Below are 21376 nucleotides of genomic sequence, written 5' to 3' on the forward strand. Positions count from 1 at the left end.
GCTGGAACAGCTCCCAAAGCAGGCATGTTTTAACAAGTACACCTGTGATTAAGCTAAATTGTGAAATCAGAAGTATACAGAACTGGAAGGCCTCTGACAGATTTCTAACTTTAGTCAGAAAGGTAAACAAGCACAGGCAGGTGCAAAATCCTGCTAGAATTTCTTGAGGCCCAGCCCTATTTGAAAGGAAGGAATCCAGCCCTGCTGAAATCAGTGATCAGTTGTCTTTGTCTCCAGCCACAGGGCAGCGTGATGTGCAGCTGCAGGGGTTCAAGATGGCATGGGGACTTCAGCAGCACACGTGGCCCCCTGAAGTGGTGTATTGGATGTCCATGTCCAGGTGTTGGCAGCACAGGTGGCCTCTGTGAGAAGAGGCCAGAGCGGATGGGTGGGCATCTGCCAGCCAGCCAAGGTCAACCCACCACATGTGGACAGAGAGCAGTTGATCCTCTTCTAAGAGGGACTGGCCATTGTCCTCAGAGCGCAGTCCACCTAGCCCCCAGGACACCTAGGGCTGTAGGCAGTTCCCTTCCTTTTCTGCTGTCTTTCCCAGCACAGACCTCACAAGGATAGCCCTGCCACATCAAGGGTTGGTGGCTTGAGCTTTCCAACACAGGGATATCCCAACTCACTATAGAAACAGACTATATGCCCCACAGGCCCTACTTGCCAAAGCATTCATGGTATCTTTGTTGTGAGAGAAGGTAGAAGGAAAAACCTGTTCTACCCAAAAAACACCTTCCCCTTCACCCTGGAATGTATAATATCAAACACAGCAGACAGTTCAGTCTGGGCCTTTTCAGAGGGCTTCAGTTTTACTGAATCAGCAAAAAGCTAATCCAACAAACTTTTTTTACAACATCTCTCCCAATTTCAGCTCTTCTGAAAGAGGCTTATCTCTTCCTCATGGTACAGCCTATATAAGACTCTGTTTCCTCCTTGTCTTCTCCAGAGTCCAGCCCAGGCAAGCAAGAGACGATACAGGTATCCCCAGTGTCACACTACAGTCAGGACACTGTGAGCTCTAGGAGATTCCATAGGCTCAAGAGGAGGCTGGATAAATTCATGGACTGTAACTACACCCAGAGTTATTAAATACAAAGACACCATCTCTGGCTGAGCAAGTCCCTGAGCTTAAATGGTGGAGAATGGGAGAACATCTGCAGGAAGTACTACTACGTGCTCACCATACTCGTACCACTGCTGGAGATAGGATCCTGAGCTGGGTGGCCTTGTAAAGCTGTTCTGCAGTTCACCACTGCATCATATCACCACTGTTGAACAAAATCTGTTCCAAAAGTTGTTGAATCTAGATAAAAGTCATAAATCTGTCTTCTACAAACCAAGTCCTTTGTAATAGCCTTCCTCTCTTCTAGCTATCAGTTACATGACTATGTCGTGGTTTAGGCCCAGCCGGCACCAAAGCACCACGCAACTGCTCGCTCACTCCTCCCCCTGGCGGGATGGGGAGGAGAAAACACAACGAAAGGCTCGAGGGTCGAGACAAGGACAGGGAGGGATCACTCACCAATTATGGTCACAGGCAAAACAGACTCGACTTGGGGAAAAAGAAATAAATTTAATTTGATACCAATCCAATCAGAGTAGGATAATGAGAAATAGAACCATATCTTAAAAACACACCTTCCCCCACCCCTCCCTTCTTCCCGGGCTCAGCTTTGCTCCCGATTCCTCTACCTCCTCCCCCACCAGCAGCGCAGGGGGACGGGGAATGGGGGTTGCGGTCAGTTCATCACATGCTGTTTCTGCCGCTCCTTCCTCCTCAGGGAGAGGACTCCTCACACTCTTCCCCTGCTCCAGCATGGGCTCCCTCTCATGGGGGTCAGCCCTCCACAAGCTTCTCCAACTCGAGTCCTGTCCACGCACTGCAGTCCTCCACGAACTGTTCCAGCGTGGGCTTTCCCACAGAGTCACGGCCTTGTCCAGGCCCAGCCACCTGCTCTGGCGTGGGGTCCTCCATGGGCTGCAGGGGAATCTCTGCTCCGCCGTTAACCTCCATGGGCTGCAGGGGGACAGCCTGCCGTCTCACCATGGGCTGCAGGGGAATCTCTGCTCTGGCGCACCTCCTCCCTCTCCTCCTTCACTGACCTCGGTGTCTGTGTGGCTGTTTCTCTCACATCCCACTCCTCTCTCCGCTGAAGCCTTCCTTTTTCAGCAGTCTTTTTCCCCTTCTTAAATATGCTATCCCAGAGGCGCTACCGCCGTCGCTGATGAGCTCAGCCTTGGCCAGTGGCAGGTCCAAGTTGGAGCCGGGGAAGCTTCTAGCAGCTTCTCACAGGAGCCACCCCTGTAGCCCCTCCCCTGCTACACAAACCCCCGCCACACAAACCCAACACAGACTGTTATGTAAATTTTCAATTGTCACATTTATGTAACTTGCTTTGAAGGGAGAATTAATAAAACAAGTCCAGTTGTCTCTCCTGGCAACTAGTTTTTGCAAGGAAAATGTGCTTTTCTAACACAGCATTTTTGTGTAGATCAAATGTCAACATTCTTTGAGGTTTTGAAAAACATTTGGGAAAAATATTACAGCAGAGGAGTCACCTCTGCTAGTTACATGCCAGCTTTCTTTTTGTTTTCCAGGTCAGGATTGAATAATTCAGGAGGAATAGCTTCAGACAGCATTTAATTTACCTTTCTGACTACATAATAAAAATGTGACATCCAGGAACGATGGGTAGAAGCTATTGTTGGTCTAGTTAAATAGTTGGTTCTAACTGTCTTTCCTCTGTATCTTGTCCTATGATATGGATCAAGATCAGAAAAGTTAGAATTTTTCTCAAGTGACATGTAATTTTGTCCAAATGATGTCTTTTTGTTCTTTACTAATAGAACATGCACAGTCATAACAAAACATTACAGAAGAAAGACTGAAAATGTTATTTTTACCATTTTTTACCATTTTTTACCGTTTTACCATTGCTCTTTTACTATTTCCTAGTTTTTCATAACATTTAGTAATTCACTCCATAGTCAGATTGCCCAATGAGAAGATGTAGTGTCTTTATTAATTGCAGAAGAATTCAGCACGCTCTGAATGTTTTCAGGCTTCTGGAATCATGAGCTGACCATAAACATTCTCAGACTTAAACAGTACATTAGCACAGTGCTTCTAATGACTTTATATAATTTTTTTTTCCTTTTTTGAACAAACTTCATGACTACTCCAAAGATACCTGGAAAAGGAGGGGTGCTAAGAAAATTACCTTATCTCTGTTAAGATGCTGTCTGCACTGGCACATTGAAGCATACTAGGTTATGAGCTTGAAAAGTTGCATTCATTGCCATGACACCAAATATAATTTTGTGATCAGTTTGGACAAGGACCTATCTTACTTAGTAACTCCATCAGCTGTCCATGGCTAAAACAAACACATGAGTTAGTGTTACTCAATGTAATTCTCACAGGTATAAGATTAGAGGGATAATATTACAGGGAAGCTAAACCTTAATCCACCCGTTCTCATTTGTGATGCCACATCTGAATAAAAAGTGATGTATTTTGAAAAGACTTTTCAAGACCATTTATTTAGTGATTTATACTTTATTAGTTCTGTACATTTCTGGATGGTTTTCTCAAGAGAAAAAATGACACTGTTCAGCCTTCTTAAGATGTAGCATCAACATGACATACTTACTAAAGAGCCTTTAGAGAGACTGGTAGTTTCAATATATAGTTTCCTATCAAATAAGTTATTTGTCCTTCCCATTTATCTCTGTTGTGATATCCTTTCTTTGCCAGTAATAGTTAATCTGAAGGCAGTTTGTAATGGTCTTTCTAATAGCCAGATAGAGTAATAACCTCTACAGCCTCACCTCTGACCCTTAACACAGATGATAGCTGTTAACAAATGACGGTAATAACAAGTAGAATTATTATTGTTGCCAAGCATAAGGTTCCTTTTTATAAGTAGTTTAATTATCCCTTTCTGCTATGATATCTTTTTAGGTTACACATATTATGAAGTAGAAAGGTTATAAAAATCATAAATATCAGACCAGGAAAAGCCATAGCAGCATTAAGTCAATCCATGGTTATTCTGTCTGAGGAACTGACAGAGCCGGACTTTTGGGATCATCAAATCTGCTGTTTGTTGTGAGCTGCATGATCATATGGATTCCATAGGCCAGGATCCACAGTAAAACTATAGATGTCACTAAGCCCATCCAGATTCCAGGAGTGAAGAAACCTGTACAGTCACTTGCGTAGGAAAACTGGTTGTTTTCAACATTGAAGCCTTGAATCTGAAAATGAAGAAAGGTAGATAGATGAGTGCGATGAAGCGTGGAGCGTAGGCCCTACTTTCAGGATATATGTGGTAATTAAAAAAAATGCACTTGTTAATTACCACTCACACTCTGCCCATTAAAAAAGAGTGAGAACCAAATCCTCTGCATAACACTTTTCCAGGTCCCCTTTTCACCCAGGAAATTAAAGATGCAGAATTCATTTATTTACAAGAAGTAGGTTTATCACTTCAGAAATTTGTGTTACTTTTAGAAGTAAAGTCCCAAAGGGGACGTGTGATCAGTATTGCTCAATGACCACCTAAGAATCAGGAAACTCAAAGCACTCAAAGGCATGGGAGTTAAGGCCTCCCCAGGTCATGAGATTTGTTGAAATACCCTGAGATTTTTAGCTAATAACGCCTTGACAAGCAGAACTCCTGAAACCTACTTTAAAATGCATCTAATGAAGATGAACTTTTTGGCTGAGTTTTAGTGAAAGTCCAAGGAGAAAACAGTTGTGAAACCTTTCGTCCCCCCTCCTTAGACATCAGAGACTCAAAAGAGGAGAGAGGGCTTGCTTTATTGAGGTGTGGGATCTGTGTTGTCTATTAACATATGAAACCCATATAAGCTTTTCCAGCAGTTAGAAAAATCTGTACTATCTCTGCTTTGACTGGATTCTTGAGGTCTGCCACTGACTGAGCTCCTACCATATTATTTTCCTCAGAAAAATCAACGAATTTGGGGATCTATTCTCTGCCTAGCCACCAATTTTGCAAAAAGTATCAACAAACTGAATGCCTTTGAGACCAGTATCCTTCTAAAAAATTTGTTAAAAACTGTCAAAGGATTAGAAAACTATGAAGAAAGGGAAGACAATCCCCCCTCTACACACATGCACATAATGACATAAACACTGATTCCTTCAGAAGGAAGGGAATCTAACTGATGGAAGAAAATGAAGGAAAGAATTAATCTGATCTGTGTTCTTGAGTCTTTCTTAAATAATTTTATAAAGAAAAATAAAGACTGGGATTCTTATATATTTGCAGATTCTTTGAAATGGGTGTGTAAGGAAAGCACCAAACGTCATAAATCCACCAGTAAAGAAACAATACCTTAAAACTGACTACTTCCTATGAAATATTATAGAATAAAATAAAATAGGATTATTTTATTTAAATCACTTCCCTCACCAGGCAATAAGCAATGAAGCAGAAGATCATGGATTTCTACTTTTCTATGTTCCCACTCCATGATTACTCTATGCTTTATGATAAACTAAATGGAAAGCTTTGTGGTAATAAAAGAGTTTCTACTTCCCAGGAAAGGTGTTGGTACAAATATTGAAGAAATTAGTTTGTGGTTTGCATATCATGCTACACCAGTAAGGGCTCTGGGTTTAAGTTCATTCATGGCTCAGGCACCTAAAGTTACTGAGTACATAATGTCTGTTAAGACCAATGTCTATACTTTCCAGAATGCTGATTAACAAAACTATTATCATATGCAGAACTAAGGGCTATTTAGGTACTGTGAAGGTGAAGACAATTTTCGCAATTCAAGCTTTTCTGGGCCTCTTAGAAGAATCTTTCCAAGTCAGATCATGGTAGCTAACTTGCAAAGACTGCCTGCTTTCATTATAGGCTATATCAGACTTCTGATTAAAGCAGGATTAGCGAAAATAAGCTTTTGGGTTGGATAACTATTTGCACAGTTTTAGAGAATACAGGTGATTACCAAAGCCTTTGCTTGTTAAGCCACTGCTTTGACAACAGATGAGAATGTGAATAGAATCATGAAATGTAGTCTGAAAGACTTATTTACAATAAAAACAGAAAGCAGGTGAAGATTTATGTCATTTATGTTCAAAAAAAGGATTGAAATTCTGGAAAACAATACACACTTGTTACCACACTTACAAGAACTCTCTGAAGCACTTAACAGGTATATTAGGTTTAGAAAGGCTTTAGCACTTCTGATTTAGAGCCAGAAATACTGAATTTTATTATGTCAATCCTACTGGTTTTTTTCTGAAGCAGGATTATGCTTATTGAACCTTCAAGGTGAAAGCTTTAATTGTACATTCTTAAAATGCTATGTCTACTTTTAGGCGGGAGATGAAGTATATGCAGCGTTCTTCTATTGTTTTTCTGAAGCTTTATCATTTCTGTGGGGGTGTTAGATCCCAGGTGGGAGATAAAAATGTGACTCCTAGCAGCATTTCTACCTATAGAAAAGTTAAAAATACTTACATGTGGTTCTTTAATTTTTATGAATGTAAAAGCTTTTTGGATACAGGCCTCTGTACTGCGGAAGTTTTAATTTTAGTGTTTGGACCAGTGTCATTTGTCTTAGTTATACTAGTCTGCATTTACTGTTAATTTTTAAAATATTTTTTTGAATGGAGTTTTCTCATCATTTGATCTTTGACAAAGCCTTCAGGTAAAATCTGTTGTTTTCATGGCTCTTAAGTGTACACTGAACATGTTATTTTTGAACTTAGAAATATTTTAGCCACAAAGAATCCTAATATTATTGATTTTAAAGTTTTTAGCAGTTTTTCTTTTAGGGACGAAAGGGCTTCTAAATCACTATGACATATACTAAAGAAAAGCAGTGCTTTTGGTGGCAGCCTCCTCTTTAACTTCAGAGACAATTCTGAGATCCTCAAAAGGATAAAAGGTATTGTGGTAGAACAACCATTCCTGTAACAACACCAAAACCAACAAAAAACCCCACCAAAACCAGAGCAGTTTTGGTACTGTGTACAGCTATGAGTGGTGACATCCTAGGTTAAGGGTACTCCTAGACAGCATCCCACAGAGGTTCTTTAGGTGGTAGTGACTGAGCTAGCTCCAGAACTAAAGTAAAAGGCTGCATCAGTTCAGCCTTGCCTTGGAACAAGCTATGCAAGGCTTCACTGTGCAGGTGCCTTGTCCCTCTAATACAGTGATACTGTTTTCAGGGCCCAACATTGCACAGTGCAATTGTACCAGCTAGATTGGCATTGGATCCTGGTTTCTAATTAATTGCATAACATTGACACGAAAATCATGTTCCTCAGTTTCATCAACAAGATTTTGTGCTGGCACATCCCATGTGCTTTTTTCACCATGCAACAGAGCTTGGGGGTTTCTAAACCTCATTCTAGAACAAAGACTGATATTGAGATCAATCAGATTTCACCATGTATCATTGGAAGATATCTGGAAAGGTATGATCTAGTTCAGATGGAATTTAGAAACGAGCCGAGAATGGTGACCTTCTGTTTTCTCACACAACAGAAAAGATCAGAACAGGACTTTTCGGTTGTGTTCCTCATTTAGGAGTTTATCAGAGAAAAAGCCTTTCCCAAGAGGAACTGGACATTCTGTTGTCTGAACAGTGGAAGCAGCTGCTGCTCCAAATTAGTAAGGAAGGTGGGAAACTTACTACTACTCTTGATCAAGACCCCAATGAAAGGATGCCTACTAAGGATGGAGTAAGGCCTCTCTCTAAGCTTTGAGAAGGCAGCAGTATCAATGTACATAGAAATTCAAGGAAAAGGTATGTTGTAAGTGGATGCTTTGTATTGTCATAGCCCATGTACTTTCATAGTCTAGTGATGCCAAAGTCTAACTTCAAAGAGTTGACTAGGCAAAGTACAGTTTGCCTGGTATTTTCAGGCCTTTCCATAAAAAATACCATCAGGAGGAACCTTCACAATGTTGGTGTGTATTGCTATGTTGCTTCTCAAAAAACTGTGGAACTTGTTCCTGGAATTTGTGGAAAATAAATCTCGGCACCAATGCTGTTCCTTTGAGATTTCCATTGTTTAAGCAGTAATGTCAAATCTGGACTCAGATTATTGAGATTTGGTTTGTTATCAAAATCATAAATACAATTATATCAGCATTTGTATCCAGTTATCATGGGGTTAGCTCATCTTTGACAAATAGAGTCCAGTTTGGAATTATTCCTATCATTTCCATGATCTCTTTAATCAAAGAGATCCCTTAGTGCAATACTGTTTTAAGATACAAATGTTGATGTGCTTCTCCTAAGTCAAGATCAATGCTCAAAATAGTAAAGATGCAATCCTCTACATCTCACATATGTAGTCTGTACTACTGCACTAAATACACAGAAAATCTATGCCTCATTAAAAAAAAAAATGCCAGCTGCTTTCCTTCTGGGCCGTGTGGGACCTAGTATTGCTCCCAGTTGAAGTCCATGGCAAACCTTCCATTAAATCTAATTGCACTGGGCTTTGTTTGTATCTGTAGGAGTACAGACAGTCCATGTCACTGAAAACAGTAACCACACTAAGCTGTACTTTCCTAGGTAAACAAAGTGCAAAGAAATCAAATAAAAACAAAGCAAGCAGCGTAAAGCCACCCACCTAAGAGGCCCATGTTTCCAATAGCAGCCCAATTCATTAAACAGGCATGGGGACTTAGTCATTCTTTGCCTGATTAAGCACATTTGGTTTTATTGGTTTTTCTTTTCTGTGGACAACTTCATATTTTTTTGTTTTTCAAAGCTGTGCTTTCATGTTCTTAGTATTCAGCAACTGTCATCTTTTTTACCCCTTTATTGAATAGCTCACCTAGGGGGAACAGCTTTTCTTTTACATTTTCCCTCAGGCTGAAATGAAAGTAAGGGCATTATGAATGTGTGTCGTTCAGCACCTACAATAGCAAGTAATAGTTCTTGGAATTATCTCTGAAATGGCAATGTGTACTCACTTGCAACCTGGAAATGAAAACATCCCAGTTTTTTGCCTCATTGTTGGATGGAATCAGCCTTGCAGGATAGAGATTGCTTGTTCCCACCAGCTGACAATGAAATGAATACTCTGCAGGAGCAGCGATGACAGAAACATTAAATTTAGCAAACTTTTCTCCATCTTGTACAATCTCAACTGAATCTAAAGTGGACCAATTTCTAGCCGAGCCTCCATAGAACTTGTTGGTCATTAAAAACCTAGAAAGACAACAGAGGGGAAAAAAAAGTCAAAATGACAGAAGGAAAAATTTAATATTAATTTGATAAAGTACTGGTGGCAGATAAAGGTTCACTATTGCTAGCTGCAAACATCACAGTTGGTATCTTAGCTTGGCCTCCCATGTCATTAGGATTGTTCATAAGTGAAGAGACTCTGTGAATATGTTTTTACTACTTCTTAGAGTTTCATCTCACAAGCACAGCTTTCCATAGCTGTGGCAGGCGAGGAGCAAATGCAATTTTATTCTTCAAGGGCCTCTGCCAGTGCCGTATTTCATCAGTTACCAACAGTTTATAATCAGTGGAACAGAACCTGAGAGACTGTCAGTAGGCCTGCAGTGGCTCTCAATAAACATTTTATGGGATTTCTTGAAAATTGCTTTTATGATAGGTACAGGCATGATAACCATTCTGATTTATTATTGCAATTCTTCCTTGGCTTAGATGCCTAAATGGCAATTTCCTTTGCAAGCGTCTGAATTTGCAGTAGAAGACAGAGTTTTCTCTCACTGGAGGGTGGGGACGGGTCATCAGCCCTAGTTTCCCAATTTGTAGTGGGTTAGGCACAAATAAATATTTTCTCATTTTGAAAAGGTCTGTGTATGTGCGGTATTGCAGCAGTTTCCAGTAGTTGATAATCATGGGATTTATATATATGTTACTACCACTGCAGTCTGAACACCTCCCAAATGTTCTGAAACAGAAATAATTGAGAACATCCAGAAGTACATCCTGATCCTTTACAGATCAGGACTATGTCCTAGTCTTTACCACTTTCTACCCAGTTACTCTTAGGTATTTAAGTTATCTCATAAGGAAATTATAAACTTTTCTCCTTATTGTATGTTGCTTAATACTTTAACCGTACTTGGTCTATGTATGTATTGCTCTATATAGTTTGCTGAAGATTTTTTTTGCTTATTGATAACCACAAAAAATTTAGAAGAGGAATCTTTTTAGCAATAAGTGAGACTTGCTACAAAATGAAATGTTCTAATATGTCTGTCCACGTATGTGGATTTTAGAATGTGGGGTAATACTTAGATGCAATTATGACAGGTTTGAAAAATAAGTGTCATCTATAAATGTGGCACAATATAGAATATTTTATGTTCTATAGGGTATATGTATATAGAGAGAAAATATTCTTGGTTGTAGAATATTGCTTGCTTGTTTAAATCAGTTGCTTTCAGTAGCATGTCATCCACACAACATAGAGTCTAAACTCAACACAAACAATGCTCCTTAGGAGTAAAACACAAAATTTGACAGGTTAGGTTACTACAGTAATTGAGCCTTTTCTTTTTTTTTTTTTTTAATAATCTGTGGCTTTTGATTCATATAACTTCATAATCCTCAAGAGTTTCAAAATGCTCAGAAGGAATCCTAGAACTCAAAGTGTCATTCAGGTGAGAAAAGGGTGTTTTGTCTTATGGCATGCCTTACGTTTTGATCCTAAACAGCTCTTTCCATACAACATTCAGCTGCACGCATCAGTGAAAAAGAAAAAAACATTTGAATTTCATCTAGTACACATTTACAGATATTTATGGAAAATATTCTATTGTTATAGTGATAAAGTTACAGAATTAAAACATGTATTAGCCTAGATATTAATTGCTAGAAGAAAGGAATCTTTTCCTGATATACAGCACAATCTGAACAGAATTTCCATGGTGTCTCAGTAGCAATGCTATAGGCACTAGCTGAAGGCCAGTTATAAGCACAGAGAAGTTTACTTAAATGTTTGTGACAACCACAGATGTTGGGTGTGCTCTGTACTTTTGCTGAGAAGATAAGACAAGTAGTAAACAAGGAAATTCTTTCGAGACTTAGCATATGAACAAACAAGTTTTATAAGGCTATGTATGGGAGTACAGTCTAAAGTGACCTCCAAGAGAACGCTGTCTCTTCACGTTGCACCAAAGACTAAAATTTTATGTTACTTGCAGATTTATGAGAATTAAGAGTCTAATTAGTGAACTAGTTGAGCATGGTTAACTTAATAATACAGGCTTTTATCCTTAGCGTTTTTCCAAACAACTGATAGTGAATAGCCTCCAACAAGCACACGCTTAACTTATAACTGATATGACTATAATTCATTAAATTACAAAAAAGACATTCAAACAACAAAAATCAATAGAATTAATTTACTTTAATATTTTCTCAGATGAGTAGATAGCAGATAGAATGAGCACAATATAGCAAATGAGTGACAAGGGGAGGAGAGGTAACAAAGATTTTATCTGCAGAACTGAAAGTACCTTGGCTTTTATAGGAAATGCTGTGTTTGTATTAAACATTAGAGGCAATACAGGAAGCAAACTTTCACACAGACATTATGTACTTTATGTATTGTGGCACAAACAATTCCTGGTCATAGGCCAGACTCCCTTTGTGCCAGAGATAACCATAAGAAGTCTAAATGCCACCGCCTGTTACCGATCACCGTCTCATGTGGCTATTCATTACAAGGAGAGATTTTTCTGAAAAGGAAGCTAGCTGGTATTACTACTGTTTCAAAGATTCAAAGAGAAACACAAGTGTTAGGTAAAAGACTTTAAAACATGGTTCTTGGGTCAATTCTATTCTGTACATGCTATGAGCAACAACAACAGTCAAGTATTTATCAATGTAAGTGGGGAAAATACTAATGCTCTGCACATCCACCCACTTTGACACCTTGTCCCAGAGACGATGACAGACAGGTGCTTGAACAGCTGGATATCATCAGCTGCTGAGAGAGCTGAGATGATGCTTCTTCCAGCAAAAACTACTGCCCACTGCTCCTACCCCTGCTGCAGCAGTAGTTCACTTTTCTAAAACTAGCACAACCAGAAACACTCTACAACCGCTCCCTAACAGCTCACGTCTCAGCGGCAAGTGCAGGAGGATGAACAGGACTGCTGCTCTTGATAGGGAGGGGGAGACAGCAGCTGTTTGCATAGGATGAAGCAGCTATTGCAGCTGCTCGTGAGAGGTGGGATATGACTAGCTGCTCAGCACGAGGTGGTAGACTAGTGGTGGTAAGGGCAGGCTCGGGATCCAGCTCATGCTGCTGAAGTTAGAGCCTCTTTTATTGACAAATAAATTGAGCTGTTTGAATGTGGTCCTCTCTGGTGTCACTTTCTGTCTTCAAGGGATGCTCTCCTACACCTAAGTAAATGGCCTTTACAGGGGAAAAAAATGCAGTCACGGCTCTAAGCTCTGTTCCTTCCCACCTCTTTGCCCTGCTTGTGTCCTGTTTATTGAGGCAGACTGTAATCTTACCAAGGAGTTATCTTGAACAAGAAATGTAATCAAAGTGAACCAGAAGGGGAAAACAGAGGTTGTAATGTATATCTGTGGGTTTTGGAAGCTCTTGACAATAGACATGCTGAGATAAACAAGGTGAATAAAGTGTTCCTGAATCATGAAAAGATCAATGGATTGTTCTGGGTCTGTTGATTATATCTTATTATTTGCATTATATGCCATGCAAGATTGTATTATGGTAGCTAATAGAGGCCTAAAATGACACAATTGTCTCTTAAATCAAGAGATAATCCAACAGAAAACAGCACAAATACCGAGGTGTGGTTTTAGCAGAAAGTTTTCTTTAAAAAGGCTTCTGAGATGTTGGGGGTTGACGCCAGCCAGCAGCCAAGCACCCATGTAGCTGCTTGCTCACTCCCCATCCCCAACAGGACAGGGGGGGAGAATAGAAAGAGCAAAAACGAGGAAACTTGTGGGTAGAGATAAAGACAGCTTAATAAGTGAAGGAAAGAGGAAAAAAAGCGATACAGAAGCAATCACTCTCCCACAAGCAGGCCAATGCACAGTGAATGCCCAAGCAATGAATACCCTGGAAACCACCCCCCACCTTCTTCGTCTATTCCATTTTTTATTGCTAAGCACCTGTGTCACACATAAAAAATAATCAGTTTAGGCATTTTTGTGTCTAAATGCCCTGAGGGCCCATTAAAAACCTGGATCACACCTAGCTCAATAGAATAAATCAAATTCTCCTGCAAAACACAGCCAGCCTATGCTACTTTAATTACTCACTGGGCATGACAGTGGTCGGGACTTTACCTGCTCTCTTTTCAAGTCCTCACCTATTGTGGAGCCTGAGTTTCTTATCCCAGCTTCAAGGGCTGTTTATGCATTTTGGTATTTAGCTATAATGTATTCAAGTAGAAGCACAGGTCAAGAGAAACTTTGTGAGTATTTCTGCCTTTACTACAACAGGCTCAAAGGATGTAAAAAAATATTCCAGTATAAGACAGAAAACATGAACCATTCACCTTTTGTATGGATGTTCTCCTTTAATTTACAGTCAGTCTGTCTGCAGAGTTGCTTCAAATTTCTTCTCTTCAGATGCATCCCAGATTCGTGACCACATTAAAGTTTTCTTCCAATAATTAATTAAAATTATAAGATTTTAACAAACAGATGACTAAACATAAATCTGAATAATCTTCATTAAGTCCATATGCATGCACTAACATCACATTTGATCTTCTTATGCCTGCTGCAGCAATCAAAATCTAAGATAAATGTTTCAACTGCCAAAGTGTTTTGTTTCTACAGTAGCATCCTAAGGTTTGCAATTTGCTGTTGTATAGTTGAGCAAAACCTGTTGACTACTTTAAAGAAAACAACCCCTTTAAGATCTATCAGTTAACTTGGTAGCTAGTTTTGCAGCACACCATCATGCTCCATAGGATTTTCAAGTGCTTTATGATTAATATTATTTTCTTGGAACTGTAATTTTACTAGAAAGCATGGTATTATGCTGAGGATGGTCACATTCAGGACAAAGGTAGAAAGTAACCAGCTTCATTCATACAGAAAGAGATTACAGGAGAGCAGCTAAGACCTGCACTAGTATCAGCAAAGATGCAGAATGAGAATCCAGGACACTGTTTTGGTGGGTCTGTCTGGACGAGAGTGAGACAGGAGCAGCAGACAGTAGACAGAAGCACCAGGGCAGCACTAGAGAAAGTGATATTTTGTGACTTGGAGTAAAAGTAAAGACACAACTTGGGCAGAGTCTTGGTTTGAGAAAAGTATTTCTGGAATGAGATCCAAGGAAAATGTTTCCTTAATTCATCGTGGTGTTCAGGGAAATGCACGCCCCTTTGATAATTTACAGTATTGAAACCAAGAATTGCTTGACTCCATCACCAAGGACAAGTCTCAAGGATGCAATACGCAGCTAACTACAATAGTCAAAAAAGTAAAAATACTACACTAACAGCAATCTTATCTGTACATTATGTTCTTTCACAAAGCTCTAGATGCTTGGGTGGGGAGGGGAGGTGTTAAATAACAAAGCATGTTTTGTTTTTTGCTACCTATCATGGTGTCTGATGATGAATGCAAGTGTCTCTATGCACTCTAAATACAACTCCAGACACATCACTGACTCTCTTCAACACAAGTCCTTCTGTGGGTCCTTTTACCTAAATGTAGAACATTCTTCTATCACAGTGTAAAAATTGGTATTTATTCATTCGTGCTTATCATCTTGGTGCCACATGCCTCTTTTACTCTCCTACCAAAATGTTGTTCAAGCTCTGATTGTCTCCTACATTATTACTTTAAACTTTCTCTCTTCGGTTTCCTTGGATTTCAGTTTCCCTTATTCAAGATGTCAAAAGCATTTGAGATGGCAGAAGTCATTTGTCCTGCTGCTGCCCGAGCAAACACACAGTTCATCCTCTGATATATGCAAATTTAATTCAGTGCAAGTTCCCTGGCCCAAGTCCTTCCCAAATAAATTTAAGCAATTAACTGTGGTACCTAAATGAAAAGAGCAGGCCATATTATCTTTGCCAGAGCTTAAGCCAATGATTTTAACTGCTGTTCCTGCTGCTGAGGAAAGAACTGAGGTTTGTGGACCAGCAGCTGTATGGCAGCCCTCAAACAGTAGCAGATGCTTTCCCCATCCCTAGAATCCACTAGTGAGAGCAACAGCTGCAAGTTCTCCCTTTGACTTTTCATCCCATGTCTTCCCATTCCCTAACTTCTGTTCCCTCTTCTCATGGCAGGAGAAACGTGGTACTGTCACCATCCATGGAGCAGAAAAATTACAAGTTTTTGCACCCCTCATTAGCCACAAGCTAGCTCTGACAGAGTACACTGGTAATCCACATTAGGACTAAATACAACCCTGGCCATGCAAGTAGATTTCAGCCCCTAGAATTGTTTACAGATCACAGTTAGATTTCCCTGAGACAGGATCATGGTCTGATCCTATTAGCAAAACAGGATGTTGCATATACCAGTACCTTGCAGTATGGTTGTTTGCCTACACCACTTTTTGAGAACTTTACCTGAGCATATTAATATATTCTCTATATAAAGACTGTATTATTGTTCTCTTGCACAGTAACTCCTCAGAACAGAAAGCAAATTGTAATTTCAAAAACATTTTCACTTAACTCCTGCTCTTTTTTAGCTCCTAGTTTACAAACAGGCTTTGTACATCACAAAGATCTATTTAAGAATAAATCATAAGTTACCTTATCTCTAGGCTGCTGATTCCATTCACTGGCTTTGTGTATTTTAATGACAGTCTAAGAATAAGAAACAGATTTTTAATGTTAGAGTAGTCAGCTTTAATTAGATCATTGTGACATTTCAATCGGAGGGAATATTCTAAATCAATAGGCAATTACAAAAGTCATATAGCAAAGGTTCAGTACACAGAAAAATATGACAAAATATTTCTAGAGTTTTTTTTACCCAAGAGCAGGTGCTTCAAAGAAAAGGAAAACAGAGATCATGTTTCATTAATGTACTTTCAGCTGAATTACTACCTAGTAACTGGTAATACTCCCCTTCAAGGGAATTTTACAACAAAATTATGATCTCATTAATGCCAGCGGAGATTTCTGTGATTGTGAGATCAGGCACAGGGAAACCTGTTTGGACCAAATATAAACAAACAAGGAAGTAAGAAATGTAAGAGGAAAAAAATTGTGAAAATAAGAGGCTGCATCTGAACAATTTTTGTGGTCTTGACTCAATCTTTTTCTTCTAAGAATAACCAATTTAGTATTTTTTATTTTGGATGCTTTAGAAGAAGAAAATTAAATTAGTATTAACTTGACATTGCACCATTTCTGATTAGTTTTCAGAATCACATGTATTATGATAGGAAATTTCTTGTGCTACTCACGTTGTGTTGATGTCTGAGCACTCAGAGGAAGAAATATCCACATTCTGCGTTACAAATGTTGCATTTGTCAAATCTATAAAAACTGAACTGTTGGCTTTGAGGCTGAAATTACTAGCGTAAAAAAGGATGCATATATCGTTTCCAGTGGTCACATTCAGAGGAGGATATGATAAACTGTCTTCTTCCTCAGTGGCCATTAATTGTCGTCTTAATTCCCCCACCACATCAGTTCTTCTAGAAATCTAGAAAAACAGCACATTAACAATTCATCTCCTTAGATAATATCAGTTGAACACAGACCTTCACCATTCTGTACCATGAGCTCCCGTCCTTCTTAAATCCTCAATCAACCTCAATATTTATTATTGTTTGTCTATTTAATTGGCAGTATGGAGGCTAATGAGGTGGTGTTAACCTAGGTTCCCATGGTCAGGTGTCCACATGTGAAAACAAGCACCACTGATATTAGGCAAATGAATGTAAAACCATGTCGTTAATGCTGCCTTAAGATAGTAGTATGCATTATGCTAACAGGTAAAACTTTTTTTTTTTTTAACAGAATAATATACTGAAAGAAATTAACTTTTTTCTGCAATAAAATCACAAGAAAACTTCAACTTACCGGTTCAGTGACCACCCCCCTTAGTAACAATAACAGGTTTTGCACTGTTCATTTTAAAAGGCATGAAAGCAGGCTACTTAACTACAGCAGTGTTATATTTAGACTCTTCTGATGGCTTCTGGAAAAAGAAGATCTATGCTCATTTGGCTGATGTGGTGAACTCCTACAAGAGACTTCACTGTATATACACATTTGCTTTTAGGAGGTTTCCAGGAATTCCCTTTAATAGGTCATGCGTTTTTACAAATGTGCCCAGGGCATCCTTGGTAAAACAGCCCCATTGATATCAACGGTAAAAGGTAGCTGACCTTATCAGACAATAACTTAATCCTGTTGTTCATATCTTGCTCTTCACTTCTTACTCTGTTCATATGTGGGCTATTCTATCTATTTTTAAGACTCGTGTCAGCTTTACAACTTTTGTATTCTACAAGTGGCCTCTGCCCTTGCATAACTTTGGGATACAAGAAATGAGAGGCATCACAGAGGTTACCAGAACTATAATTATGTGGAGCTATTGCCTGGAACCACTTTTAACAGGTTTAAAGACAGGCAAGGACCATTTTCCAGTCTGGAACAGAGGCTATAATATCGCTTTATAACCTGCCTGTGGAGAGGAGCCCCAGAAGATTTGTCACCTTAACCGCTGCTCTCTAAATGCTATGGGCCATCTGTTATTTACAATGCATCTTTGCAGATACCTCATTCTACGAACAAAGCAGAATGGGCTGAGTTAAAAACCTTTGACTAAATGCTCAAATGAAGATTGCAATCTTCCTCTCCCATACATGCATACTTTATGAATTTCTTTTTAATTCAGAGTAGTGCCTTTTCAAATACATCAGAACATGCATTATTTTAAATGAATACCATTTTCTTTAAAAGAAGAGTGTACAACAAAAGAAAATATTCAACTTTTGATATAAAACTTTTAATCTTCCCTTAGGCGCTCCTGAAATGTAATCATTTTATTTCAAACTGAGAGGAAGAGCTGAAGCCTAAATTATATCCTGTCTAACAATTGACTTCACTATGTGGGCCCCGTATATCATCTAAAGAGGGCTTTAAAAACCACCTGCTAATAGCTGAAAACAATACTACATTGGAGACTGTGATTGGGCTAACTTGGGGGATTAGGTTTAAGTATCTTAAAATAAAAAGAAAGCTATTAGAATATAGTCATGAGACTACAGCTTTATTTCTGTTGCTCTGCTGCCAGTATTTTGTCGTGAGGCTCTCACATAAAGATTCCCTTTTGTCTCTGAAAAAGCATATGAACCACAAGAGCATTTGCCTGTGAAGAAGGGGTGTCAGGGACTAAGAAATCCACTAGTTTCCCATGATTAAACCTGTTTTAACAAATTCACCCATGCTGAAGAAGGGAGGCAACACAGCTTGCCAAAAACATTTCTAAAAGCGGGCTTTGTTTCACTTATATTTGTGGCTGAAAATACAGGCAGTCATGGACTGTGCAGCCCAGCGAGTCCTCACTTGCACAGCTATAGGCAGGCAGGACGACTACACTAAGTGGGAGCCTGAAAGTATCACCTCTCTGGAGAAATGTCCCCCAAACACTTATCAGCCTCTATATTCATCCTTTCAGCCTGGAGATGCATTTCTCCAAGTTACCTGCGGGTGAGGTAATTTAGCCCATTCGAAATCAGAGCATTACCTCACAGAGATTCAAGAAAATTTAGTCTCAAGGCTGGAAGGAGGATCTCTGAAACAGTCCAGCCTGGGACCCACTGGAGACCTGAAGATAGCTCCTTCCAGCTGACCTGCAGTGGGAGTGAGAGCTCCCCAGTACATCCCTGCCTCTCTGTTGCAGGCACATCTTCTTGTTCTTTTGTTGGTTCACAAACAGGAGCTTACTGAATTAAAATAATTCTCTCCATGCCATATATTTCATACTAAACTATATATGACAAGATACTTCCTTGAGAAATGGGTTATATTTACATTGAATTCTTGTAAATCAAATTAGATTATTTAGGAACAATCCATAGTGGCAGTGCTGTCAATCATTAAACTTTATTTTATTCTGTTGTTTAGTGCCCCCTTCACCTTTACCTAATCTGAACCATGGGATGTGTGAGTCACTGTCTTGTTCCTCTGGATTGATCAATGACATTTTTGATCTCAGATATGCAGTGAACAATCACAAGACCTGATTAAATAAGATACAGCAAAGAAAGGGTGCCATTTACATTGTCGTAGACCAGAATTGAACGCTGTAATTACTAACTGAACCTGCAATAGAAGTAGCCTGGACAAAATTCTTCCCTTTGATCTGTTTTGCAAGCCTCCTAATTCAGAATCATCTCTCTTGGAAAGCAGAAAGACAGCTGATCTGGCAAGATTTTGATGCACCAACATACTGATCTTTTTCAAAGCAAACAGACCTTACATCCAAAATTATTCATTTGTTTTGTTGTTGTTGCCGGGGTTTTGTTAGCTGTTCCAAAATAGAATGGCTAGAGACAAGAAAAAAGATTTGGGGCCATTTTATATATTTGAAATTACAAACAAATATAAATCAAATGGTGCAAACACATACGAGACAAATACAAAATACTAGGAAAATAAAATTTTCATTGGCTGAAATGATGAATGGTAATGAACCTTAGAAACAGGCTACATTTCACACTAGTTTCAATGTGGGATTTTTGGATATCAGTTCAACAGATGGTTATGCCTTCTTTTTCAGTCTTGTACTTCTTGACTTTTTTATTGCTATGTTTAGGTGTGCACATCAAGAATAAGAAAACTGTCCTGGTGGTGCTTGTTTTTGCTTTTGCAAAGCAAAAAGGTGCTTGCTACTCCTTTTCATTTCTAACAGTATGGATCTATGACCACATCCTCTCTGTGGAGTTGTTGCTCTTATTGTAACAGCTAGGGGGGAAGGTCTTTCTGTACTTTCAAGGAGGGAGGAGAGGAGGAAGAAGGGTCCACTCCCTTTCTTTTTTTAGGTTGTATATTAGCCTAGTCTCTGCCTCCATACTGTACTGTGCACTACAGTGCATTCTCTGTGTATACCCTACTTAGATGGCAAATGGTAATTTTTCCAAATTTAGCCGTAACACGATTAAACCCGTTGTTGGAATCACAAAACTACATAAAAACCTTAGCTTCTATTAAAAAAAAAGTGCAGTATGAGAACCAGACATTGCTTAATAGCATTAAACTTCACAAATGCAGAAAAGAGCCTGAAAATAGGGCTATTAGGTATGTTACCTGCATGCTTAGGGCATGCAGGTATAGATATAATAATATATATTACAATGTCTATGTATAGACAAAAGCTCAAAATACATTGTGAAAGGGGAGGTCAAAGAATCCTTTTGGGTCACTTACAATAGCCTGAATCATGAGGTGTAACGTCCGAGGAGGGGAGGGCAGGCACTGCAACCGCTACCATAGCACCCCAAAGACAAATACCTGCTATCTGAACTACATTCTGGTTTGGGTAGCTTGAACTGCATCTACCCATAATATACCATCAGTACTTCTTTTGACAGGATACCAAGCTGACTGTACACTTGCATTTTCTCAATTCACTTTAACAGGGACCTTTACAATCTTTTTTCACAAGTTTCATTTAAAAAATGACACTAGGAGGCTGCTGTGTGCTGAGTGCGGGGGTGCTGCTCCCAGCAGAATGGCAGATCATGCTGCTTGCTGGGGTTTGGCTGTGGCACATCAGAAGCCACTCAGCATTCACATCCCAGCCAATATCAGCACATTTCAAATCCTTTTTCTGAAATTAGTTTCAGAAAACATTTCAGTTTCCTTCCCACGCGAATAGGTCAGTTTTCCTCCATGTCTTCTAACTGATGTAGCATCATGGCCTCACTACAGACAGCATCACCACCACCCCTGCTAATACATCAGTTTTTCTGAAAGATACTGTACCACGAATCTGTGGTGCAGGCAATGGCTGTATCTCACTGCTAAAGGTCAAAAGTTGGAAAGGCAAGCATTAGAATTTGGTATAACCACAAAGATGTTCTTTGCAGTGTCAAGTTTATAAAATCACATGCATAGCAAGCAGAAAGAATGTATTTGATTACACTTATTTCATTCCTCTGTCGGTGCAAGACTGTAGCATAACAGTGCTTTGAACTGTCAAAATCCAGAACATTAAGTAAAGAGATAATAACCAATTATCTCTATCTTTGATAGTCTGAACTGTTTACATTTTTATGATTTGTAATGTTTTGTGGATTTTGGTTTTTTCTTCCCCTCTAGGCTATCTTAAAATATAATTTCAATTTTGGCCCTAGATTTGGTGAATCTTGCATTCCATATAAACCTCAAGATTCTCTCTCTGTTTTATTGAGGAG

The 21376-nt window shown here is 39.2% G+C and overlaps 1 protein-coding gene across 1 annotated transcript in view; it reads right to left on the reverse strand.

Annotated features, from left to right (window-relative positions):
* Positions 1 to 3582: 3582 nt before the first annotated feature.
* The window catches only part of ATP6AP1 (ATPase H+ transporting accessory protein 1), a 53363-nt gene continuing 35569 nt past the window's right edge, over positions 3583 to 21376 (reverse strand). The window contains exons 7-10 of the mRNA XM_050912669.1: positions 16412 to 16653; positions 15753 to 15806; positions 8982 to 9219; positions 3583 to 4266 (exon numbers count right to left, since the gene is read on the reverse strand). Coding sequence (XP_050768626.1) covers positions 4057 to 4266; positions 8982 to 9219; positions 15753 to 15806; positions 16412 to 16653 — 744 coding nt within the window. The 3' untranslated portion in view covers positions 3583 to 4056. The remainder of the gene's footprint in view (positions 4267 to 8981; positions 9220 to 15752; positions 15807 to 16411; positions 16654 to 21376) is intronic.

Source organism: Gymnogyps californianus, chromosome 1 (assembly GCF_018139145.2).
Source record: "Gymnogyps californianus isolate 813 chromosome 1, ASM1813914v2, whole genome shotgun sequence".
Classification (NCBI taxonomy): domain Eukaryota; kingdom Metazoa; phylum Chordata; class Aves; order Accipitriformes; family Cathartidae; genus Gymnogyps; species Gymnogyps californianus.